The sequence below is a fragment of the Acipenser ruthenus genome, chromosome 16, assembly GCF_902713425.1.
Source record: "Acipenser ruthenus chromosome 16, fAciRut3.2 maternal haplotype, whole genome shotgun sequence".
Lineage (NCBI taxonomy): Eukaryota > Metazoa > Chordata > Actinopteri > Acipenseriformes > Acipenseridae > Acipenser > Acipenser ruthenus.
In genome coordinates, this window is record NC_081204.1 from 27,281,928 (window position 1) to 27,309,533 (window position 27,606).

The 27,606-nt window shown below is 39.0% G+C and overlaps 1 protein-coding gene across 3 annotated transcripts; it reads right to left on the reverse strand.

Annotated features, from left to right (window-relative positions):
• Positions 1-6,804: 6,804 nt before the first annotated feature.
• On the reverse strand, positions 6,805-23,813 carry LOC117411988 (TNFAIP3-interacting protein 1-like). 3 transcript variants are annotated; one of them, XM_034903586.2, is made up of 8 exons: positions 23,734-23,813; positions 22,945-23,105; positions 16,765-16,948; positions 16,000-16,143; positions 13,110-13,253; positions 12,091-12,354; positions 9,580-9,705; positions 6,805-8,784 (listed from the first exon to the last, which is right to left on the reverse strand). In XM_034903586.2, exons 2-8 carry the CDS (start codon positions 23,082-23,084, stop codon positions 8,497-8,499), a joined length of 1,290 nt encoding a protein of 429 aa, XP_034759477.2. In that variant the 5' UTR covers positions 23,085-23,105; positions 23,734-23,813; the 3' UTR covers positions 6,805-8,496. The 3 variants fall into 3 exon arrangements, with proteins under 3 accessions (XP_034759477.2, XP_034759476.2, XP_033875790.3); XM_034903585.2 differs by having other exon boundaries at positions 23,615-23,806; XM_034019899.3 differs by lacking the exon at positions 23,734-23,813 and having other exon boundaries at positions 22,945-23,347.
• Positions 23,814-27,606: the final 3,793 nt, after the last annotated feature.

Genomic DNA, 27,606 nt, shown 5'->3' on the forward strand with positions numbered 1-27,606 from the left:
ACAAGAGGTATAGGAATGTTTGGAAATGCTGCTCTGTGATTGCTTGATTTCTCATATGTGATTTATAATAATTGGGATAGCCACTTATTCTGGATATTTTTCCTTCTTCCAAGGCATCCCGATAAAGCGACGCAGACTGAATTAAAGTAAGGTACATTTAAACCTACTTCCCTTTGGGGTAAAATGTCTCTATGTATGTGTAATAAAATACTGCTCTTAAAATGCAAGTGGTGTCCTGACTGATATGCAATCACAGAGTTTGTAAAATAGCCTGGGGAGCACTGTTACATGATGCTCATCGCATCATCCTTGAAATTCAAATAGACAAGTCTAATGAAAGGCACAATAAAAACTATATTGCAGATTCATCTGGCTGTGGCTGATTTGCAATGTAAACGTTTTTTAAATGCAAAAAACACGCCAGGCAGAGAGAATTGACGCACGGCCCTCCTGGTTTTACAGGCAGCTAAAGGTGCTGAACTGGAATCACTAGGCCCACTCTGGGTCTGGCTCTTAACTCCTCAGCTCTCCCACGGGGACAGTGTGTTTAAAATCAATATTCATGACAACTTCATGCTCCTTCATTACTAAAGTAAGCATGAAGCTCTGCCAAAGCTCAGTAAATCGCTCAGATGCTTTTATACTGCAATGCCATAAACATTCAACTACACATTTCATATTCATGAACATAGTGACCATCAACATCATGAACTTTGCTTATGAACACATTACGCATTACTAATAGCAGCTCATGAAATGTCTTCATCTTAAATATTATCAATGTACATATTCATTATAATATATTATAACCAGTAAAGAATACTGTCCGGGGTAATTCTGGGGGAACTGGTAGGCCCCACAAATTACTCATGACAAATGCAGCTTTCTGTTGAATATATATAGGGCTTCTGATTTTTTGTGTTTTCTGTCGACTTTTCTACTCTCCGTTAAAAATTCAATTATACCTGTTAAGCCATTCGTGTATCTCAATCACAACTGAGAATCATGTTAATGGTAAAATTGATTTAATTTACAGGGTTTTTCTATGAAACAACTAAATGGGCTCATTTCAAAGCAGAAGCGACTCCTCTTTATTCATGTACATACAGTCAATTGTAATAAAGTGTGTCCAGCATAAATTAAAGATTAGTCGCTTATTAACATGTTGCAATCTAGTTTGTATGTTCTGCTTCTGCTTGTTAATCAAATTTTTTTTATATATATATATATATTAAAGAGTGTTTATTTAATGAATGCCACTAGATGTCAGTGCAGTCTAAATTCTTTAATGATGGTTCAGCCTCCAAACAAAATGAGAATCAGACAACTCAAGGGTAAAGAAACCATTAAATATAGTTAGATGCTTTCTAATAATAATAATAATAATAATAATAATAATAACCAAACTGTACACAATAAAGCTGTACAGGTGGCATGCCCAGTCTTATTGCTGTAACTATCTGAAAGGAGCATTACATTGCCATAACAGATCATTTGGTGAGGGCTAACACATCCAAAGTAGCACATTAAACACCTTAACTATATAACTCATAAAAAAGACAATTCCCAGATATCCTATTTCACCTTCCTTTAATGCAAAGCTTACTGCATGAAGACATACACAGGAGACACAAGACCTCAAAATGATCAATTACCGGGAGATAGATACATGCACTTTGATTTTGATTCCTGTTCGAGAAAGGACCTTCCTAGGCCCGGTGCCTTATCTGTACAGGACAAACTGTAGAAGAACCAAAGAACAATGTGGTTTATTTTAATGATTTAAACAGATTTTAATACTGCCACCATATCATTTATACAGCTGATTTTTCATGGACCTCTTTTTGTTGTGTTTTTATTGTACAGTATGTATGAGCTATTTAGATCCACCACAGTTTAGATCATTAAAATAGGCCCCATGGTCTGCATTGCACCTCACTGAAGATTGGGGGCATTGTTTGGAAAGTGATGGTACTCATCAACACCAGAGACTAGGACTGTAGCGTTAAAGGTGCGAGGACGATCTGGGTCCTGTAAGAAAGAAAAAAAAAGAAAGGTTTTCAAATTACTTTTAAAAAGATTGTGAATGTAGTGGGATAATTAACTGCCTTTTACCTATGGGTTTAAATCCTGTGTTAATGTTATTAATATATATATTTTTTTATTTCTTAGCAGACACCCTTACCCAGGGTACGCTCTTACCCTTACCCAGTTGTATACAAAAAATTCATATCAAGAATTACAGCACAATTAATGGCAAGATGCAAAATACAATGACTTCAGTCCTAACAAAAGCAAATACAAAACACAGTACGATTTGATATCGGGGCAGTTCAAGAGCAGAAAACAGTGTTGATAGTTACACCAGGGTTAGATACGAGTGCAAGTGAAATACAAGATACTACAGATTGGGTTAAGTGCAGGATCAAATACAGTAAAATAGGGAGCAGATAAGTGCAAGTTAAAGTGCATTAAAGGCAGAGTGCTATATTGTCCAGAAGGGAAGAGTTGAGTTTTACAGGTGTTGTCTGAAGAGGTGTGTCTTGAGGAGGCGCCGGAAGGTGGTCAGGGACTGGGCAGTCCTGGATGCGAGTGGTGATCCGGAGTCAGTGGAGTGAGCAGAGCAGTGGAGTAGCGTGGGAGAAGTGAAGGCAGGAAGCACGCCACGCGAGCAGCGGAGTTCTGGATGAGCTGGAGCTCACAAGTCTAAGCCAATGTTCCACTGTTACACGGTATTAAACTGTAAAGCAGGTGAAGCCAACAGAAACAGCCTCGCACGACTTTGGGGATTAAGGAAATCAATTTTGCTAATATTTAATCTACACTAAATGTAACCTATGCGTTAACTGATTAAAAATTAAGAACCACTCAATGATTGCAAAATTGCAAGGCAACAGAAACAGACTATTAAGAACCACTCAATGATTGCAAAATTGCAAGGCAACAGAAAAGTTACATTTACAGAACATGAAGCTTAAATATGTTTTACAATAAAACAAGTATGGAACAACTATAGGGTAGAGTCTTAGTGTCTCCTGACTTTTTAAACTCTACTTTTATAGTCTTGGGGCCACCCCCCGTCTCCCATCTCAAAAGTGATGTGCTTACCTGAACAGGATAGGCAGAGGTTGGCACATAGCGAATAACGAACCCACAGCGCCTCCGAGTGGACAGGTTGGGCTCACTGCCATGGACTGTCAGACCATCGTGGACCTGGGGTATAAGAGTGAGTATAGCGCCCTCTTGTGCCGACAGGAGAATTTCTTGTGAATTTCACTCCTTTTTATTGAGTATCCAACATTTTTTATGTATAAAAAATACATAAAATTTCTCAAGGATGTCATTTTTTGGTGGGGAATCTAACATGTGGTCATTTATTGCTCCTGAGATGTTAAGCTTTCTTTTGATACCAAATGCACATATGTATATATATATATATATATATATATATATATATATATGATCTGGGGTGATCTGGGATCTCCTGATTGGCTGTCAGCATGTTCCCCAGGCGGGGTGAGGTGATGTGGGAGAGGAGACCTTGATGGTGACTTCCTAAAAGATATTATGGAATTAAGTTTCATTTAAAGACATTGAAATTGCTTAAAACTGAACATCAGCATTTATACCATTAAAGTTGACCTTAGACTGCAGTTTAAGATTCATTCATAAAATCTAAAAACATACCATTAAATCCTTGGCGGTCCAGGAGAAAGATAAACCCAGTCAGGCATGACAAATTCAGTTTGATCTCAGATGCATTCAATTGCATTTGCAATATCCACGTGGGACTGTGCCCATTGGAGCTGTAAGTGTACACAGCAGTGTTTCTTTAAAAACATCACGTCAACATGTTCCTTTCTACGCTTCCTTGGTGCTCATGCGGCGTGCAGTATTATCAACCACTGGAAAAGGTCAAATGTTGCCACGGCGAATTAGTGAAAAATCTTCATGTTATATATATATATATTGAAACATCTTCTGACGGGAAAATATGGTATGCTGTGATGAATAAAATCTCATTTTAAAGCGGTAGTGATGACAATATCAGAGATTTCACTGTGAAGCATTACTATGTGTTGCTACCTGTTAGCAATGTGTGCAAAGCTTAAATCCCAACTGCAATACTGGTATGAGTTCTATACACTGAAAAGACTGAAAAGACTATGACCATATGGAACATTTTTTAAACTTCCATACTAATGTACTCAGGTACTTTTTACCTGTCATCATTACAATAGCTAAATAATAAGTTTTGGTTAAAATTCGTCCTCACACTTTGCTATAAGATTATCAAATAACTGTGTTGACCTCCTTCTAACTTGCACAGTGCATAAAAAAGTCTACATCTGTACATGTAGATTACTGTACATGTTGATTGCTCCTAGCATTAATAAATTGTAGGGCTAGCATCAAATTCACATATTCATTATATTAAAGGAACCTGCCTTCTAAGCAGGTGTAAGTACTATTTATTTATATTTTAATTTGTTAACCAGGTATGGTGAAAGGGAACAAGGGGTTTTTTAAGGACCCTGGCAGCAGCTATAGAGAGATAAATACATATGAGCACCATTTAAATGTGAAAAGCAGCTAAGATACATCTAAATAAATAGCAATATACAATAAATGCAAGAAGAAAAGGTGTGAGTCGCAGTACCTGGGATGACCTGCAGGACTCCATTCTCTCAGTCTATGTCGTCCAGGGCCAGCCACACAGAAGCCACTGAACCCCCCTCAAAACCCCAGTACCTGCCATTCAAAATCACACTCAGGGTCAGTGATGATTTAAGCATCATCTCCACAACTACAAGACCCCCCAGCATCATTGCATTAACAAGCCCCCTTGAGGTGCTTGTGTAATTAGTGCAGTCACTGAGTTTGTACCAAATAAACACCCTCTTATTTTCTTGTTTTAAGGTTAAAAAATATTAGATTAATTCTAATGCCAGACAAACTTCCAGTTGAACTGTGATAAAAAAAAAAAAAGACAGGAGCACTTTTCAGTAACCAAGTTTGATTCAATAAACAATACAGCACCTTCATTATGTCAGTGTTTAATGTAGACATTTAATCAAAGGTGCAATAAACAGGATTGCTATAAAGAAACCCCTTAAAGCTTTGTGGCCATAAATGTGAGTTCTCTCTACTCTCTTCAGAACACAGATTCCCCTGTTTTCAGAACACTACTCACACCCGCTTGACTTGATCTCACTTTTTCCCAACAACACACATGCCACACTTTGTACACTCCCACTTTGCAGGATTTCTGCTCACTCTTTTAGCACTTAAAGTTCACTTGCCTTAATCTCTATTCCTTATCTAAACTGTTTTTTTTTTGTTTTTTTTAAAAACTCTCTCATTCTGCGCACTCTTAGTTTACACAATACAATTTTAGCTCACACTCCAAGCCCTCTGTTCCCTCACTCGCCATGCTCACTGTTTTTTTTTTTTTTTGTTAAATCTCAGGTCACCCAACTCAATTTATTTTCTAGATCCCCTTGTGTACTATAGCTCTAGTGCAGTATATTACAATCACACTGAGCTCACCCTTTCACTCGTAGTGCACTCTGTAAACTGGCCCACTCTCTACCCTCACAGCTGTCTCCTCAAAGTCAGAGTCCCAGCAGATCCAGGGCTGCTTTTTAAACCCCGCTGGATCATTTTCTGAATGGAGACCTGTTCAGGCAAATAAATACAGGGTGGAATTTCCTCTCTGGACTCTCCTCTAAGCTCTCCTTGTCTGCCTTTTATTATTAGCCCAAATGTACGGTACTTGCGGCTGTTTACAGATATAGGAATTTACAAGTACAGCATTATTATTTGTTTATTTATTTAGCAGACGCCTTTATCCAAGGCGACTTACAGAGACTAGGGTGTGTGAACTATGCATGAGCTGCAGAGTCACTTACAATTACGTCTCACCCGAAAGACGGAGCACAAGGAGGTTAAGTGACTTGCTCAGGGTCACACAATGAGTCAGTGGCTGAGGTGGGATTTGAACCGGGGACCTCCTGGTTATAAGCCCTTTTCTTTAACCACTGGACCACACAGCCTCCTATGGCCACTTTAAACTAAAAAACATCTTGTTAGAATAATTACTTCTGAATTGCTTTCATCAACAGGGACTTTATAAACAGTTAACACCAAAATAATATTTTCTTGATATTTTGCCCCAGTGGCAGATTGTGTCTATGCAAAACAAGACATTAAGAATCAAATCAAGAAATATTACCTGTCACCTGGCAAGATATATACTGTACATAATGAGGCTGTAATATCCATTAAGTGTTGTATAAAACTGAAAAGCCCAAACTGTCTGCTTAGTATTCAGTGGGGGACCGCCTAACCTAGACTCAATGGATATATTATTACACTCAAATCTGAATGGGGAACTGCCAATTTAAAACAAGTAAGGGAATGTAATTGCAGAACTTCAGCATTACTTTTAGTTTTTTGTCATTCAGATTGATGTATTTGCAGTATTTTGGAATTCCTGTTTTAAACCAGTAACAAAGTAAAATGTGAGACAAAAAAAAAAATAGCTGTTCCAAAATGGGCTATTTGATAGAAAACTATTCATAATTCAAGAAAATTAACAATACAGACATCGAAAGTGGTGTGGTTTCAGATGGACGGAAGTGCCTTTGCATGTTCAAGTGACATTTTAGAACATTAATAAATAGCTCCAAGCAGTTTAAAATATAGTGCACAAACAAACAACATATTTTCATTACATGCCTTTAGTATCATCTAGAATTTTAGGATTGAGACAATAATTAAAAAAAAAAACAAAAAACTATATGAACATAACTTAGATCTTTTAATTATCATCTTATCAAATGATATTGCAAAAGTCAACCGGATGCCATACTAGCAGTACAGTATTTCATAATAACAGTACAGTATTTCATAATAGCAGTACGGTATTTCAGTATTTAGATTTTGAAATGTCACATTTTTCAATGTTTGTTAGTTTTTTGTTAAGTATATGGAAAACTACAAAGCAGTATGTAATTCAATATGTTAACGAAACATAATTCTGCAAGTTTCAATCGACTTTACGAAGCAAAATATGTTAATTCTGTAGGGGGATGCAAAACCTTTGGCCATACCTGTAGATTATTACTTGTTATGTGCCTGGCCACAGTTTAAGATCTTCACTGTGTATCTTGAAACATTTAGCAGGATTATTTAAAATAAGAATTGTAAAGATGAGGTTGGTTTGTAAAGCACTTTGGGATTATTGCATATACTGCAGTTAACAAAATATTCTGACTTGGGTATTTTGAAATTGAAATGCCTGATGTAATAAAAACAGATGAGAATAAATGTCTATAACAGGGAACGAGGCTTACGTGAATATGTTGCCTCATAGTGGATGTATTTTGTATAAACTTCTTTACTAAAGAGAGATAGAGAGCAGGCAGGCTGATCATTGTAGAAAGACACAAAGACAGACTGACAATTAAGTTGTCCTGCTGACAAGTGTGTACAAAAATACAAATGATTACAGTACTCTGAAACCCAACAAGGAAAGCTTGTATTGCCTTATTTAGTTCAAAAGCTTTTTTTAATTAGAAAGTACAGATAAAATCATAGCTTACAGGTGGAGAACAAAAGATACAGTCAGGCTGACCTAACGTTATTTAGTTTGGGATGTACATTGCTAATGCTGTCAGACTTTGTAATACAAATCATATTAATAACAGTTACAATTATAAAAAAATATCCCCTTTCAAACATGACAATATGGAAACCCTTCCACCCCCACACACAATATTTACAGTCACTGCAGAAGGCACCGCATTTATAATGAAACACACAAGCTTGTTACTCACTGTCAGTTTCAACAGTGCTGTTAATTAAAATAATTAGTAGTAGAGCTGGCTGATTAATTACCTTCTTAAGTTCCAGAGAACTAAGATTCTGTGTTTTCCGTAAAACATTGGATCGCATGGAAATTGACCAGTGGGTTTGTCCCCTAACTGTCCTCAGACATCATAACTAATAACTCACAGAGTATAACATAACCAGATACACTGCCCTCCAAGTATTGGATGAATAAAGGCAGAACAAGACTGTGGTTGGGGAATTTGTTTCACAACACTTTGCCAGACTCCTAAGTGCAGTCGAAGCCCAAATATTACCCATTCACAACCAATGCAAAATGACTTCATTGCACCCTTAAATTGATTTTTGTAATGGAGACTGACAAAACAGTTACCACAGTGTGTGTGTGTGTGTGTGTGTGTGTGTGTGTGTGTGTATATATATATCTTTTTTTTTTTTTGAAAATGAATAACTAGCATATAAGGCAGAATCAGCTTTATAAAATAAAACAATGTCTCACTCAGGATAAAGATATTTGAAGGAGCTTCAAAGGTTACAGTTCCCTTTCCCTATTCCATTTTGAGCATGGAAACTGAAAAAGCCAGTCTCTACTGAAGTCCAACAATGGGAGTATCAGTATCTGCTCCTGAGTGCTGGCTCTGGTTAGTGGTAGTCGATAGTGAAAGGGGAGGCCTGCACCTCTGCATCCTGGTGTTGGTGTGGCCGCTGCGCTCGGCGGCACTCGCTGGCCTTGTGCCCGTGCCGCTCACAGTGCTTGGCACAGCCGCTGCGGTGGGCTGAGCCCTGCCTCTCCCCGGGCGGGCGCTCGTGCTCATTGTTGCACCGGTGGACCAGGACAGGGTCAGTCGGGCCTGCCTTCTTTAACAGGAGCCTCTGCAAGACTTGCTTATCGGAGCGCTCCTTTCTGAAATCGTCTTCATACACTTTCAGCTGCGGAAACAGGCAGGCACCAGGGGTTAGTCTTTTACCTATGTGCAGGGAGGCAAGGAAAACAGATCCTATACAAAATACAGTAATAAATATGGCCAATAGACTTCCATATTGTTAAATGCTAAACCGGGAACTTGGTTCACTTCATGTTTTGCAGACATTAATTTTTGTTAAAACATTTTGTGCCTTGGGATCATTTATGTAAGGGTAAGTTTCCTTATTATTACAGCTGGTTTCACAAACCCTGATTAGCACTACATGGAATAGCTTACATAAGACAGACAACAATAATAGCAAAATTAGATATGCAGGGTGATCGTAAAATAACTTGGTCACAAAATCCCAGTATATGCCAGCACATCACATGGGCTGTAATGCATGCAGACACTGGAACAGTTCAACCACAGAAAGTCAATGACTGGAAGACTTGCCTACACACCAGTGGAAGAGGTACTGTAACACAGAGCCAAAGCAGGGAACAGCACTGTCTCTAGCAATCACCAATGGGAGATTGCTACTGCAGTATTCCTTCCATTTCACTAGAAGTGTTCTGCTGGGGCAACACACTGTTCCAGGGTTAGCATGGCGACTGCCAACAGCTGGGTTACCAGAATTTCCTCATTAATTTGAAATTAGATTCAAACTGCAGGGAGCTTGCCTACTTAAACATTTCTATTTAATGTCACAGATGAAATCCAGCATGCATGATGTTTGGTTTCGACACCACGTGTCTTTTAAATACACAGAGGAATCGTTTTCTTTTTCTTACAGACTCCGCGTTGGGCCCTAACTGACCTGCTCTTGCTGCAGCGCCATCTGCTGGCGCAGCTCCTCTTCCTTTCGACGCAGCTTGCTGTTCTCATTCTTCATACGCTCTCTGTCTTTGTGTTCTGTCTTGTAGTCAGCTTCATAGATCCGTGTCTACAAACAGAACAAACAGTCATAGGCTGCTGATAGGGGCCAGCTAAAAGTGTTATTTACAAGCAGGTCCTCCTTCAACATAGAGGGGTCTATTTATAAAGGGTTAATGCCTGTCGAAATGAGAAAACAGGAATCCATGATCCGATTTCGTCTATAGCTGCCTATGGCAGTTGCTATTCATAAGAGATAATTCAGATGCGTAGTTAAGCCCCAACTATTTTCGTCTATGAAGGCATGTTTTTAACGAATTGAGAGAAAGGTTAACGATTACCTCATTAGCATAAAGTTTTCATCGGTCCTGAGGGTCAACCTGCTATTCATAATAGAGAACGACAGCAAAATGCTGTCGATAACTAGGAGTTATTAAATGCTTTCTACAGTCAAGTCTAAACTAATGACAGCCTCGGCAGACTATTTTTTATTACTACACTTGCTGTGTTATACAGTTTGACATACCCCTGATTAACACTGCCTATTTTGAATAAAATATATATAAATCTGTAGCTTTATATGAAGGAAAATATTTAATATAACTATCTACGCAGACAAGAACATATTCTCTGGCATAATCATTTTCAAACAGTGCTGTGAAGCGGAGAGCAAGTGAGAGACTGAGAATAGGTAGTTATTCTATTATTATTATTCCTTTGCCGTGATCCGTGGCTGACAGCGGTCCATTTCTTTTTATTTCTTTTACCTGTGTTCACAATAAACAGTTTGGACAAATACTGCCTGTGTGAACCTGTTTATTTTCATGCAGCGTTACAATATACAGTATACCAGTGCTGCTGATGCAGTCTGTGGAAAATTTGGGCTTGCTTGGTATTGCAAAAAACACTGATCGATCCTCAGCGCGAGGCCCGATCAATGTTCGAAGGGAGTCTTTTTTTTTTTTCACGCACCACAAAACAATCCATTTTGTGAACAGTGTGCAATATGGCGTGAAACTTTCATTGATTCATAAACGTGTGTGTGTGTGTGTGTGTGTGTGTGCGTAGATAAAACCGCATGCAGTACACCAGGGAGAATATGTATATATACAGCTAAAGCATCAGAAATCATGAATGAAGAAAATAAATGAAATAACACAATTTGCAAGAAGAAACTAAGATGGTGAAGGACAAATTGACCCCATTTTAGAGCTGGCATTTAATTGGTTTCAGTTTTAGTACACTGCATTTTGAAGGTGGCAAGCTACTTTAATGCAGGGAGAGGGAACTTTATTATTCAGCTTAGAGAATTATTTGACAACCAGGACTTGTAACACTGTTCTTGGCTACTTGCTTTCAACCATATAAAACTCTCAAAACTGTTCTGAAGACATTCATTCATTTCAAGGTTATTAACTTTTAAAACAACACAAATTACAATTGCAAGGCTGCCTCGCTGGAGTGTCGTTATCAATATACAATAGGGCTTTTGAAAGGTGTATTGCTATTGTACATTTATCATGAGCTATATAAAAGCTTTTATGTTAGTTCTCATTACATTTTCTGTTACTTCCTTCGTGGATTAATAGAATAGCACGCAGTATTGAGCTGTTTTACACAATTTAAACTATTACATTACAATATATAAAACAATGGAAATTCAATCGTAGGGTACATGTATGCATAATTGTGAGCAAAATAGTGAAGGTCATGTGTGAATATCAAGACATCTTTATTTTACTGTGATCATGGTAACACTGTTTGCTGCAGATTTCTGTGATTTATATCTTTGGGTATTTTAGTTAATGTATGTAAGTTGCACTCGATAGCATTATAATTTAATTGCATTGTTTACAATTACCTCCTGACATTGACACGTGTGCAGCAGCTGAAGACAAGACTTAATCAAAAAGAAAATTGATTCCCCGGGTTGAGATTGAGGAGCAACCAGGTGAAACACTAGAAGTGTTCATCAACATGCTTAACTATGAAGAACAGTTAAACAAAACTGTGCAATTACTGTGCAAATTGACCTTTTCTCACTGTTTACCAGCCTGCCCTGCGCAACACAGAGCAGATTAGATTGCATAGGGAAGATGACCCATTTTAGCATGGGATTGAAGAATAACTTCCTGTGCAACAGGCATTAGGACCCTACCTGACAAAACAAAACAAAACTGTGATTGTCAATTAATGTAGAGTAGTATAGACAGGAGGCCTACTAAGCCTACATCCTGTCAGCCAGAATTCAGGTACATACGTTACTTTGAAAACACTAATCAAAGGGATGTGGGATGTGGTTATCTCATGCAAACTTGATTAGCTAGTCAGTAACTTTGTGATCAACTCAGAGTTAAACAGACCTGTACACGCAGAAAGCATCAGACACCACAGTCTATTCATTGAATCGTTACAGCTCTATTAAGAATCGACCATGCCTCCTTTACCCACTCACCTGGCATTTAAGGGTTTCCAGCTGGTCCTTCAGCTCCTGCACCTCCTTCAGCATGTCAGACTGTCCCTTAAATGACCTCAAGGTGGCGCTGTCCTGCTTTGATCTGCCCTGCCTGGGGTTGCCCTGCTTTCTGTCGCCATTTCCTGGTGGTTCGAGTGGGGGAGGCGAGTGGCTGGAGCCCTTGTACTGCATGCGGGGGGGCTGGGAGGGGAACTCATACAAACCCTCACAAACCTCTGGCGGTCTGCAAACCTCCACGCCATTCTGAAACACCAGACAATGAAAATGAATAACCAGAGGTTTGAAACACACATTTGCTTGTCTCTCGATAGCATACAAACAGCCATTTCCAGACTTTACTGTCCCTATGACTTGGTTGAAGCTGCAGTATGAAAAACATGTATTGGAAACCTGCAGCCTACCATCTTTGAAAAAGTGTTGTTTAGCTTCCATTTCCATTATTATATAACAGCAAATTGTGACGTCAACCAAGATAATGTCTAAACAAGACTTCTTCCTACTGGCAAAATAGACTTCTAACTATTTGTAAATACAGTCTTTTTGGTTTCATTCCAATCCAGCATGGAAAGAGTTAAAGCTGCAGTAAGAAACTAGGATTGGTTTGGGTGTCTCTGGGGCTGCTACAAGCTGGCCACAGAGCATATGTTGTGTACAGTGGAGAAACTGGAGTGAGAACAGGATGCCAGGTTAACATGGGTCTGTACACATCTAAGCAGATCTCACCACACTAAGCAGATTGAAGTTCAATATGTCTTTTATTTCTATGCAGATCAAGTAATCTCCATAAACACAATCCCAACCTTTACAATGTGTACTCTAAAGAACAAAATGAAAGGTTTCTGTCTGATAAACTGTCAAATGAACCTGGGTGCTGGACTAGTGTGAGTTTCTAAAGCTGGTTAAACAGAGAAGAAGAACAAAGCAGCTGATAAATACAGAATTCTTTGAACCCCCACCCTCACCACTCTTAATAATTGAGAACGTTTCTTATAACTCACCAGTACCCCTGCTGGCCGCTCACTGGCAGTGCTGCTGCTGCTGCTGCGGTGAATCTTGCCCTCTAGGTGGCGCACATACTCCTGAAGGTGCTGGTTCTTCCTGAGCTCCTGCAGCAGGGTCTGCTCATAGTACTCACGTTTACTCTGAAAGAAGGAGCAGAAAAGAGGGTCATAACCAGACGCAATCCCCTCAGATACTGTCTCTGTACCTTGTGTTTTCCCTTAGTAAAATGGAAAGAAGGGTATACATTCATACTGCTTTCCAATGAGTTAATGTGCCCTAATTAAATCTGAATTCTACAAATCCGTAGATAGACTGTGTAGCAATATGTATGATTGTATCGGTCAATGAAGGACTTGGACTATGTTTGCAGTTGTTTAGGATGGAAAGGCTTCCATGCGTATTGTCCACTATTACGGCGATCAGATGCATATGTTATTTACCATACTGTGTTGCATGCGTTACATAAAATCAAAGATGATTTTTTTTTTTTGGGCCATTCTATTCCAAATCTAATATACAAGTTGTTTAAGATAAATGTGTGGGTTCTGCACACGAGTCTTTCATTTTTAGCAATCAAGAAAAGACTACATGCAGGACAGTTAGGAGATGGCTGGCTTGTGGGTAAGTTATTGTTAGGGCTTCTGATTGTCGGTTTTAACTGATGAAAATCAATAAAACACCCCCAGTACAAAAAAATGAAATCGGTGTGTAGACAATAAACACCGGAAATGGGTTACTCAATTCATGTTAACGTCACCCCTTTCCCATTTAAGAAAAAAAACCCGACAACAAAAAAACTAAAACAAACTACCTTTCCCAGTGCAGCTGGGCAATGTCCCGCCTTCCTGACTTGCATCTATCATTGATTCGTTCTGAATACTTTAAACCCACCCCAACTACTGAGTGGCAGCACATTCCTACTTTTCTATTGGAGACTCAGCTTGCAGGATTTAAAAGAGATTACAACTACAGTAGAAAGCTTGTTCGCAGGAGTTAAAGCTCTATAACAGATAGTGAGAATTAGAATTGCAGATTATGTCGAAATGTAAAAAAATGCCAACACAACAAAACCCAGAAGAATGTGCCCGTGACCATAAGGATTTCATACAACTAAAGAAGGTACAACTACAAGTACTGTCGAGTTACTACTATTGTGACAGAAAAAAAACCACCCAAGCATTTTGGAAAGCAACAGTATATAAAAAGCAAAAGTCTCGATTTACATAAGACTCAAAAATAGCTCAAAATAAGCACTGAAAAATGAAATGAATAAAAACAGAAAAACAGAAACCCTAGTTATAGTTCAAATAGTTTATAATTTATATAGACCACACTGAGTTCAATACTGTTTTAATAACTATGCACATTATACAGAAACAGTAGCAAATGCCATATCAAGCAATTCATTAAATTAATTTGTTTGCAGTGTTGTGAACTCATGCATGCTGTAACACACACACACACATTCAATATCTGAAATACATTCAAAATGCCAATAAGATTCAGAGAATATACACATTACACAGTATATATATTCAGGGTATGGATTCTTAAAAGATCAACCGATGCATAGGTATCTTTTCTCAATATAACTGTTCTGTATATCACTTTTTTTCCTAAATTGCTAAAGATAAACACACAGGGTTCTTTTGGTTGACTTTCCAGGATGTATTGGTGGAGTTTTTGGGGGTATTAAGCTTTATCAGCTTGTTGACAGATATGGTTCCTGAGTACTACACTTAGAAAGTCCCTCGTGAGTTCAAATGGAAACCAAAAGTAACACATTTGACAAAAAAGCAGACTTCAAATATTAGGACAAAAGTGACCTCAGTGAACCCAATACAAGCTTAATAAAATACTGAAATCTGAATGTAGCCTAAAAACGAAATGTAGGTCTCAATCTTATTTCCATGTATTCAGTGTAGTTTAAAGATTTAAACAGAGGCGTTTCTAATAAAACCCTCCCTCTACTTCATACCAATCCCACTGGAGTTTCCACTCAGTGATTTATAGCTTAACTGAAGGCAATACAAATACAGATAGTTTTAAATTTTATGGCTTTGATCATTAATGTTGACAGATGTTGACTTTTATATGATGTTGACATTTTAGACTGATAAAATGCTATAAAATGAAAGACTTATTTCCAGTTTTTGACCTTTCTAAACATCCATTACCGGTAACAAATATAAGTAAAATGAATGCCATCTAGCTCTTCCTACTTTCAGTAAAGAAAATGAGGATATTTATGATTTATGAAGTAGTCATAAATGTCAACATAAAGAAATCATTTCAATAGGGTAATTGAGGACTTCCCTGATGTGTCACACTTTAAAGGGTACATAAGGACCTTTTTATTTTATTGTGTTACATGTTCCCATGTGTTGCTACAACTGTTTACGTAAGGTGTGTGTATTGTTTTGATTATTATTTTTTTTTACATTTTGACCACTTTTTTAAACTTTTAAATTGCATTCCCTGCCTCACAATGGCTTTACATGTACCCGCATGGACCTATCAGAACTACATTTCCCATCATCCTTGCTCACATATGTAACTAAGATGGATTTACCAGTGAGCAGGAGGATGATGGGAAATGTAGTTCTGAGGTCCATGAGGGTACATGTGAAGCCATCTTGAGGCAGGGAATGCAATTTAAAAGTTTAAAAAAAAATGGTCAAAATGTAAAAAAAAAAAAATGAACACAATACACACATCTTACGCAAACAGTTGTAGCAACACATGGGAACAATAAAATAAAAAGGTTGTTATGTACCTTTTAAACCGTTTCCTGACAATCCCCATGGTTGTGCTGAGAGAGCTATTAATGGCTGGTGAGTATGTCAGGCTGCCCCCTGTGGCTGGAGGCTGCGTGCCCCTCTGTACCTGCTCATGCTCCAGTTTCATTACGAGCCTCTCGTTGTGCTGGTTCAGCCCCACCACCTCCTGCTGCAGGGAGCTGATCTTCTCCTGCAGCCCCATCGTGGTGCTGCGGTAGATATGATCCCACTCCTCATTCAGCTTCATCAGCTACCAGAAGAAAAAATAAGGTATTAATATAGTCTCATGGAAGACTTGGGTCACCTCAGTATAGCAGAGAGCCACCTGATGCATTCATGATAGCTGCAACACAGCCAGGTAGTACATAGCTCATATATGTACAGATCCCCTATGCCTTTTAGAGCATCTGTTGTAGCTCCCCATTAGAATTTATAGCACTCGATAGGATTCTGATCTGGATACTGTCCAAGCAATTGAGAGTTGTAGGCTTTATGCGGTGTATGGTGTAAATCCAGTAAAGCAGTTTTTTGTTTCGAAATGGATTTCACTTTGGGTATCAGTGCAAGATGCACAAGATAACTGTCACTTTTATTTTCATACATACTTCCACACTGCAGAATAATGCTGATCATCAGACCTTGAGTAATTTACATAAGCAAACTAACAATAAAATCACAATCAAATCACTATTTCGACTTTAGCAGCTAAAACTTAACCAGAGGTACATGCCAGCTTATTGTCAGATTATCATATATGGATTCAACAAAATCAATGGAGATGTTAATCATGACATCCCTCTTCGCAAGCATCCGTGAACATGCAACGCTGTGTGATCGTGCATCATGGCAGTCTATATGTCCCCGCCCTCACCTCCTTGTTGAGTCTCCTCAGATCTGTGTTCCTGTTCAGCAGCAGGAGTTTTTCTTCGTCGGCTGACGTCACTGTCATGCTCTCCGAGATGATGGTCACGTTTTCTTCAGTGTCATTCCCGCTAGAGATCAAATGCCTGCCGTGACCCTCTGTCTCCTCCCCATGGTCATCAGGCTCTGCCTCTCTGCAAACCAGAGTCCAGATAAATCACTGTCCAGAAAGCATATTATAACCCTTTCTTGTGAAATACACCCCAAAAAGTTTTGACTATTGGCACGTCATTGAATAGGGATGGTTTACTTTGCTACTGAAACAAACTAAGAGGACATTCCCGCGATGAATACCCCAGAGATAGAAAAAAATTAATTATTGTGTTACCATTGGATCCTCACACGCATATATACATCCATGCCTTTGATTGAATAAATAGGAGAATAACACAGTTTCGAAATAACCTCATTAAATCATATCTGACTGTTGCAATAATAACACTTATTAAAATATGGTTGTGCTGCTTTAATGTAACAGAGTTTAACACTAGGATATGCCAGTATTGGTGTATTTGATAAGGTCTATCATGTTTTGACCTCTAGCATTGATACAAGTGGGTTAAAATGAAACCTTTTAAGTTATTTTAAGTATAACACTTTAGTACATTCTAGATTTACTGCAAAACATAGCACCACATAAAACAATTACAATACTAACAAACTAAATGGGTAATGACATGAGTTACAGTATCTGCATACACCATGCATAAGTATAGTGTATAGAGAATCCCATATCCTATCATTACACCAGACTTTTTTACCTGCTCTGCAAGCAGGACACACCACAGCAATATGGGTTAAAACAACACAGTTATTTTACATAATGTAGATGTCAGTATACACAGATTAAGCAATGATCTGTGGCTAAGCTTACAAATGTGGAGGGGAACAGAGCCAGCTGCATAAAACACACTGCAGCAGGAAATTATTATTTTAAATATTGGTGTGGAAAGTACAAGGATAGAAATTATCACACACACCCCTGGATGACATCACGGAGCGTACCGTCAAGCTGGGGTGTTGTACTGTGGGGTTTTTGAGCTCAGTGACCCCACGGTAATATTTAGAACCACAAAGCAATGTGATTTGTGGTTAAAGCATTTGTAAAGTTTACAACTTAACTGCTATGGCAGACATCTGTTAAGCGTCTATACAGGTTTAATAAAACATTTAAATAGCACGTAGCTGCTTCAGATTATTCAGAGTGGTTCTCTGCAATAACTCAAATATTGTGTTTTCTAGAAAAACAATGTAAGTGTGACATACAGATGAACAGACAGGCAGACACAGATGAACAGACAGACAGACACCCCCCTATATTCTCAATAACTTATGCTAAATAATGTTACTACCAAGTATCATGACAACACTCCCCTTGGATGTTTTTTTCTGGTGTATAGTGTAACAAGATGATCACCTGGTTACGAAGGTGATTGGTGTTTCCAAATGATTGTATCACAGGAATGCACTCTTCCCCTAATTGGCCAACACTTCTCTGCTAAGTGCTGTTCCAATATTCTCTTTCGATATCATGCAACATTTAACCCAGATGAGTCATTCTTATTTTCACTTACTAAAAGCTACAGCACACTTACCAGAAAGCACTGGCTAGTGTGTGTGTCTCTGGACTGTGCAGCTGATTGTTTGATAATGCTTTCTTGACCTTTAGTGGTCATTATTAGTACATTGCATCATTTTGTGTTTTCTGTGAATAACATATTCCTCCACCAGAAGTGTTGTTACTACTTTATACCCTGATGAAAAACCCAGCAGCAAACGCTGATAAACTGATTACCAGCTCAGAGCAATATTGAAACAATATTTTTGGCCTTTCACTGGCCAGCCAGCAGGTATAATCCCAGACAAGTTTTACAGCAAACAGATGACTAATTTAAGAGTGTTGACAACAAACAGTTGACTTAGAACTCAACACTAAAGGGATTTTTAATGGACTTTTAATCAGTTTAACCAGCTCCTCTCCCAGCACAGCTCCTTGCACCAGCACAGTTGAAAACCAGCAAACTACAGGCACTGACCAGCATATACCAGTACCAGTCATACAGTATATAGGTCTCCTCTACTACAGTTTATACTTGGTTCTATATTGCCACCAGAATTCAAGCAAAGCTACATTTCTCAACTAAACTACCTGTGACAGCAGTACAATAAAGATGAAAGAGACTTTTAAATATATGACTAACTTTATTTTATACCACACTACCTTGTCTACAGACCCTACATTAATTGTGTACCCAAAAGGCTACTTTCAGTAAATGATACAGTATATGCCACCACAGCCAAAACACCAAAATGTACACGCCTGATATAGTTTGATATAAATTTAGTGTAACTGATTTTACATAGTCATGTAACTGATGCAACCCTCTTTAGCATTTATATAAGTAAGACATAGGAAGACGTGCTGATAACTTTGATGGTATGCTTTTTATCTTTTAACATCTGTGGCTATAGCTTATGACATATTTATGTTGGCAGGTACTGGTGCACTGATCACCATGTATTCAGTATAAAAATTCAGAAAACTCTTAATGCATTTAAAGAAATTTAATGTATTTAAAAAGGCAACAATATTTTAATGTCACAACATATTTGAAAGAAAGCATAATAGGTGCAGACCGACGCGGATGAAATGACTATTGTACAGTACTGTCTGTTTAGAGATTTTCAAAATAAATATATTGGAAAGAAAAAAAAAAGAAAAAAGAAAAACAATGGTCAGGAGGAAAACTTTGCGCTAAATTGGTATAACACCCTGGTTAAAATAACAGCCAAGACTCAAATGAAATGGCAGAAATGTGTTATACAAAAAATAGGAATGGTTTCATTGGCCATGTTTGCCAAGAGTTTTTCAAACCTGTTGGCTAAAAACCTTTTAATTAAACCTCTCTTTCAGATTCCTATCCCAGACAAGAGCAAGCTTTGAAAGGCTCTTGTGCTAGAGTTGTTGAGTTTCCATGGTGCTGAAACCTAGCAACCCCAGACAAGGGGACAGTCTTGTATCATTTAATGAAGAGCCTGCCCATTTACAGGCTGAATGCACCGCTTCCACTTCCTGTTTTGAGTGAAAATAGCAGCAGCAGTCAATAACCAAAGGGTAAACAAAGACGCCTCTGAAAGCAGCAATCTCCCTTTCGATCTCTGTATTGCACTGGATATAAGGACACCTTATATGTATATATAGCAATACACATATAGTACATTGTCCTGTGATTAACAATGTGATTTTATGCATTTGAATGATGAAAAATAAAAAAGCAAGGTTTAAAAACTGCTTCAAGGTCAAAATTTTGAGCAATGAACCCTCCATCTGTCTACCAGGGAACATGCACTGTCTCATAAGAATTCAGAATGTAATATGCATGCAAAAATTACATGTAAGCACATGTGTGCTGTGACAGAGTAGACTGAGCGGTGGCAGTCAAGCAAGCAGCACAAAACAATTCCAAATAGATTTTTGCATACTTGACTATTTGCTGCACATGTACATGATGAGCCTGCCTGCTGTGTATGATTGCCAGCTGTGGAATCTAATCAGCAGGTAGGTGTGTTCCAGCGGGGTGTCAAGTATAAAAGGATCCCGTTTATTTACTTCAAGGCTGCTGCAAAGCCAAGGACAACGGGCTGAACATCGTCCACACTACCTGGACAAAGAGGCCTAAAGACCTTGCTGTAATCCTCTGATTGCCGTGAAAGTGACCCACGATAAGAACGTAAAGAAACCGAAACCGCCGACGGACGGGCGAATAGCCGGAGTCTGGGTTTGTTTAGTAATGAACAGACAAGATTAGTTCAGGGATTGTAGATCCCACCGAGGGACAGAGAGCGAGGTGAATAAGCGGGCCACCCATGTATTAGGAGTCGCACATGCCGTTTTTACGGCATCTTGTATTTTATAGTTTTGCACAATGTTTTATTTTGTCTTTTGTACGTCGGGCCATATGTCCCACGTGGCAGCGTCATTGCTGGTAGCGTCACGTGGGGTTCCTTTATGTTCTGTCTGTGTTTATGTAAATAAAACCTGCCCGCCTGATAGGGCGTGTCAACTGAAACCTCTGTCTAGGTCTCCAAGATTTTTGTGTTGATAATAAAAACAAATCTTGGGCATACCAGTAGTCTCCAGGTTGAAATGACCCAGGAAGTGCAAGACAATATGAAAGCATACTTACAAACTGAGATTTATTTACCCTAGCGTAGTAACAAATAATGTATTTCTTTCAAAACTGCACATTTGAGACCAGTGCATGGTGGGGGGGATGTATGGATTATTTTGTTAGCTACACTTTAATAATAGTAATCATATTTAATAGTCCCTCAAGGTACATCACAGTAAGGACTAGAGCCATCTGGTTAGATACCAGTTTATTCTGCTTTCATATACAAGATTGTATAGTGTCACAAACAACCATTTGGGACTTGGACTTTGGTGTTTAGGATAGACCCATCATCACAAAAAATATCAGTCGAATATTACATAGCTGCCTGTGTGCTACCATTGCTGCTTTGTACAGAAGAATGACATGGTTATTGTAGAGCATTTGGTAAGGGTATGAGTCTGTGGCAGTGTAGTATGGTGAAAGCCCTGCCAGTGCACATGTGTGTGTTGGTGTGGGGAATATTGGGTTGGCAAGGAGGGGGTTAAATTTCTCCCTGTCAAAACACGCTGGAGCAGACAAGTGAATAAATGATTAATTAGGCTGTGTTCCAGAAAGGGAGGAGCTGCCGTCCTGCATGCCAGAAAGGGAGGAGCTGTGTGCCGATGGGGGTGGAGCTGCCATTGTCTCCAGCGCCACAGGGAGAAGCCCTGCTGTCTCAGGTGCCACAGGGAGAGGCCCAGCTGTCTCCAGCACCCAGGGAGAAGCCCCGTTGTCTCTTGCGCCCCAGGGAAAAGTCCTGCTAGCTCCAGCGCCACCACTGCTGGATTGGCCAGCGCTGGCACCACTGCCGGAGTGCCCCGTGCTGAGGTCAGCATTGCCGCTGCCAGCGCCACCACTGCCAGCGTGGCCACGGCTGGAGTGCCCCGCACCACTGTCAACATTTCTGCTGCCAGCATTGCCACTAGCAGCATTTCTGCTGCTGGAGTGCCCCGCACAGCTGTCAGGCTGTGTGGTCCAGTGGTAAAAGAAAAGGGCTTGTAACCAGGAGATCCCCGGTTCAACCTCAGCCACTGACTCATTGTGTGACCCTGAGCAAGTCACTTCACCTCCTTGTGCTCCGTCTTTTGGGTGAGACGTAATTTTAAGTGACTCTGCAGCTGATGCATAGTTCACACACCCTAGTCTCTGTAAGTCGCCTTGGATAAAGGCGACTGCTAAATAAACAAATAATTTACACTGCTAGTATCAAGGGCCACTGTGTCATTAACTCTTTCATCATTGCAGACCAGTGTACAGGTCTAACTCCAATTAAAAGTGTAGGCTACCAAACTAATTTAATAAACCAATATTGATATCAATGTCCATTTTTTCTTCAGTATAAGACACTTTCTATGACATCAGTGAAGGCATCAGTCAATACGCACAATAACTCAAACATTAGAAGGTAGGCTGTGACAAGCAGTATGAACCAGAACAGCACACAATGAGTTACACAGGATAATCACTCTATTAAGAACATAACTAAATGACAACTGAAGTATCACAAGCTGAACAGAGTTCAGAATCAGTGTCAAAGACCCTCAACTCTAAACACCAGTGCCACATTTACTTGGTCACACTATTCAGTTCTAACCACTGCCTTCCAGTCCCTTGGTCCAAAGCCAGTCTGTCTTCTTAATACATGTTGTTAGACACATGTGTAACTCAGTAAGACTAATACAATATTACCCTCCTGCAATTTCTTCTTAATAATAAAGTGAACATTGGCCTATTTGAACATTGGCCTATTCATTAACTATTGCCATATCTGTCCCTGATACAGTAGGTTTGGCTTTTAAGTAAAGTAATACAGTAGTAATATGTACACTTTTAAAATAACTGAATCCTGAATAATTAAAGAAACGTATCAAATTATAATACACACCTAACGAGAATTAATACAGATAATGAAAATATACTTGCACACATTGAGATTGATACAGCTGTTAATGTAAGTAAACACTGTATGCCCTTACCCGTTCAAAGCCAAGCTGCTCCGCTGGGTCAAAGTCTGTCTGTACTGGTCCTGCTGGACGGCAGACGTGTTGTCCGCAGCTGGGGAGTCTAACTCCGAACTCGCCGGTGAAGATTTTAAGAAAGGATTGCCATCCATCATTTACAGGTCTAGTCTTCTATACTGTATCGTAAACAAAATAAATAAATAAATAAATAATAACATACAAAAAGTTGTTTTTGTTGTTTTACATATATTTATTTATCTGAGAAATTATCTTTATAGTCTCTTCAAACCCACACCGCAGCCAGAATCGCACTCGTGTCTGCGAAAGAAGTTATTTATTGACAAAGACTAAGAGGAACTTTAAAAACACCACATGCACAGTTTCAAGGAGGAAGTTAGTCACAATCAGCAGGTGCCGCCGTGTCAGAAGGCTGGAGTTTTTTTTACCATTACTGTACTACGCTTGCTCTTTCCTAAATAGATTTGTTACGCTACTGTATTTGTATCATGGCTTTAAAAATAATAATAACACATCATTTTATGTTAGTTACGAGATATATCTGGTCGCTGGAACTGTTTAAAATCATTTTGCATAACATAGCAAACATTTGCATACACCACAGAAAATGAAAGCGTTTGTTTTACATAACAGAACACCATCTATGTGTTACTATAAAATGGTTTACCTGAAAAACAAATGAAATATGCGTGGCTTTCCCCTGGTCTTCTTACTGTAGCAGGCAGTGGACTTAATAAAGCAGTTTCTGTGACCTGGAGTTCATGATTGATTTTTCCTTTAACTCACCATTGAGGAAGTTGGAGGGTGGATATTAAACTACATTCTCAAGAAGGGAAATTCCAGCATAGTGTTGAGACAAAACCAGAAGTTAAACAGAGTGATCTCAGCGAAAGCCAGGGACTAACCTGTTTTGTGTGTGATGCCCAAGGCCATACATTCCCATATATAATAGTTGGACTATAATAGATACATTATTTGGACTACAGCCTACTAATTTATCTGAAGGTCACTTCCTGGTGGCATTGGCACACTGGAAAATAACTGGGCAACACTGGTATTCTTTCAAAATCAGGTTGAACTTCAATAGGCAAACATAAACCCTTTCTAAGAACTAAAACTAATCCTAAAAAGAAGCAAACTACTGTATGTATGATAATGTGTACTAGAGGCACACTTAATCTTGAGCTCAACGCGCTGGCACAGACGGACACACACTCTTATGTTCTCTTTGGCACACAGTCCTACAGGCCTATTGTATTGCCATCCTACAGGCCTATTGTATTGCCACTGCAAGACCATTTGTTTTAGGAGTTTGTCCAGAACCACTGAACAGTAACATGCTCAGTAAGGAACTCCAGTTAATTTGCAAAGACCCACGACAGATGCTGGTAAAAAATTGTACTATGTTAATTGTCAAGGTCTGTATTTAGATGTGCATATGGATGTTTTGGCATGTGTGTGTGTGTGTGTACATGCGTGCGTGCGTGCGTGCGTGTGTGTGTCTAACAGAACTTGTTTGCATCTGACTGAGATGCAGCCTAATGTCTTTATTGACCGCAGATGTGCTGTCTGGGCCAAGGACAAATTGTTAATTTCTCAACCGGCGAGGGGGAAAAAAAGATGATGAACTCCGAGAAAGACATGGCAGGACAGGGCAGTATATGTGTCAGCCACCCTACACTGAGGTGCCTGGTGGAAAGCCCCTGTGGTGAACAGAGATTTATTCAGTCTGCCCATTGTCATACAGAGAGAATAAGCTCTCTGTCCCTAATATAGCTTTATATATCTACATGTCTAACCATCTCTTACTAACTGTGCCCTGCAAAATGTGCATACTCCCTCCCCTATATAATGCCCTGTATATATTTTCCTATACTTTGTTCTGTCCCCAATATAATGTGCCTTGTACATACAGTACACCCCATCCTCACCTGATCACTCTCTCCTCCTCTACATCCCTGGGGTCCCTGTCATTTATATCTGTCCCAGCAGAACTGTGAGGCTCCACTTCGTTCAGCTCCGCAGTAATTTATCTCAGGTTATTTTCTGCATCTGATTGGTAAGCATGTGCAGGTCGGCAAGGTGCCTCACCCATCAATAACAGGCTCAATAAAAACCTGTTGTCAGGGGTGATTTAGTGTCTGACCGCTAAGGGCTGGTCTCCCTGCGCCTATAAAAACCTGTGACAGGGCTTGAAATACTGCAGTCATAAAAAGCTATTTTACAGCAACATACAGGATTATGTAAATCTTACAGGTCTATCTCTATATCACTGTATCTACCTGTGTGGGAGTATGTGTACATTGTGTGTGTGTATTCCTTTCAATATGTCTAGTTATCAAAACATTAACCTTCTTATTGTTTCAAAGTGGCATCTGGTGGTGGACTAACTGCCTTATAAATTTCTTATTTTAAAAAAAGCATGTGAATACACATACAAGATGTATGAGTACGTGTTTTCAGTGATACATTTTTAATAGGATCAGATCAAATATGTTTAAAAAAGATATATACTGGCTTTTGAGACCAAGCGAGAAGTGGAAATTGAAGGCAAAGTAAAGTACTCTCACAGACTCCAAAAATTAAATATCAACTTTTATTTGCCTTAATTCCTTCAATGCATACCTGGTTGGCAATATGGATAGCAATGTATCATGTAATATTTAATTTAATAATGAAAGATATAATTTAATAGGATATACGTATCAGTTGACACACACTGTTCAAAAAGATCAGATCCTTTTCAATAAGATGTTGAAAACCCTATATCCCATTATCTTGTCTAACCAATAGAGGCAGCATTATCCAAACCAGCTGTGCATCACAAGGCACATCAATTCCTCCTTACAGGCTCTTACTTTGTAGTTATTTTACTCCTTTTATTTTTTCTTTGAGGATCTCAGCACCCTGCACCCAAATCCCACACACATAAAGATCCATGATTCTAACCTGACGTCTCCTTTTCATTCTATGCCTGCATGCCAGTTCAAAGAGATTCAACGAATCACATTTAATATCAAGGCCAAGGAGGTTTATACAGTGTTCTCTGAGTGAAGGTTTCTGTGTTTTAAATGTACTAGATGTATTTATAAAGCATACACCTTTAAACTGCTTCTGTTCCAAGTGTCCTGACTGACAACCAGCCATGATTGAACCATATGAATAATGACAACTAAGGAATGAAATTCACATCAATAATGAATGGAAAGGGGGGCAATTTAACTGAGAATAAAAAATAAGTTAGAATATATGATCCTTAAATGATGGTCATTACAGGACGAATCACACAAATGCTTTCAGACAGGCTGGTTTAACTCTTTCGTAACCCTGGCTTTGACATTGAAGAACTAACCCCTATACAAAGGAAAAATACCCTTAAAATACCAATTCTTACCCTGAGAAACCACAGCATTACCAGCTAAGGCAACCCTATGGATGTGGAACAAAATATTGCACGGGTATCCACATATTGTACTGCAATGGATTACCAATGAGTATTGGTTAATACTATTGCGGTAACATTGGTACTTTATGTAAAAGTATGAAAATGTTACCATTGTGGTACCATTCTACTAACTGCTGATACCACTGTAGCTGCCCTGTCATTTCTCCTTAATCCAGAACCAGTGCATTCCCTTTGTGATGCCACAGAATTACAATTGAGGATCATTTAGTAAAGTGAATGAATGAATGAATGAATGAATTAATTAATCCTTTTCTGTTTACACGCAAGTAACATTATGTTTGCATTTGTTTTATTGGTTATGGGCATGCTGTATTGTAGATGTGGTATTCAGAATACATATTATAAATACCTGTATTGAAACTCCCCTGTAAACAGAAAATAAAAGCTGTATATACAATGTGTTTCTGAACTCACTTTCCAGCTTGAAGTCATTGTCTGTAATAGAAAATACTGTTATATACCAGTTTCAGACTTTTCAGTATTTAATATGAGCTTGGACATATCATAGAGGACATGGCAGAAGTAACAAAGTAGGCTCCCAGTAAATCCTAGCTTAAACTACTATGCAAAGAAATTCACACACTCTGAGATATAGGGCCCCATTTTCCACTGTGCTGTAATGGTGACTTACCTCTGTTTCAAACTGATGCTCCAGTGGCATGCCGAACTGAATTCAAGGACAAAATATTTACTATGTCCCCATTAAGTACATGCGTAGAGCATCATCTGAAACAATGAAGTACGCCCTGACGCTCTTTCGATGCTAGCACGCCTTCCTCTGCCGCTCCGAGCACCTCTGGTGCACCTTGGTTTCATATGGCGCTCCAGCAGCAAACTGTACTTAACTATACTTAATGATAATGTACGCAAATGATATGCTAAAGAGTATTATGTGTCCCACAATGCTACACTGATCACCTGTTATCACCAGAATTAATCATGGCAGCGCCCACAGAGGAGCAGCCAGTTCTCTCACTTGTAATAAAGCATTTCATGAAGAAATGTCTTGTTGCCACCATCATGCTGAGAATAGCCATCATCTTTCATCTTTTCTTTCTCTCTTGACGAATCTTCCAAATAATGATCCGTCACCTGGTATCACTTGAATCCATATCTAACTCGCTAGCTAGAACAGGGATTGCTATGTGACAGAGTGGGTACATGTTTTCTTTGGTACAGTTGCACTATATTGA

Bases quoted from the DNA above. Each gene is read 5' to 3' on its own strand.
- LOC117411988 (XM_034903586.2), bottom strand. From the start codon at position 23,084: ATGATGGATGGCAATCCTTTCTTAAAATCTTCACCGGCGAGTTCGGAG. The intron at 16,144-16,764 runs GTGAGGGCGGGG...TTCTTCTGGTAG, and splicing joins TGAGGAGACTCAACAAGGAG to CTGATGAAGCTGAATGAGGA. The intron at 13,254-15,999 runs GTACAGAGGGGC...TCCTTCTTTCAG, and splicing joins TGAAACTGGAGCATGAGCAG to AGTAAACGTGAGTACTATGA.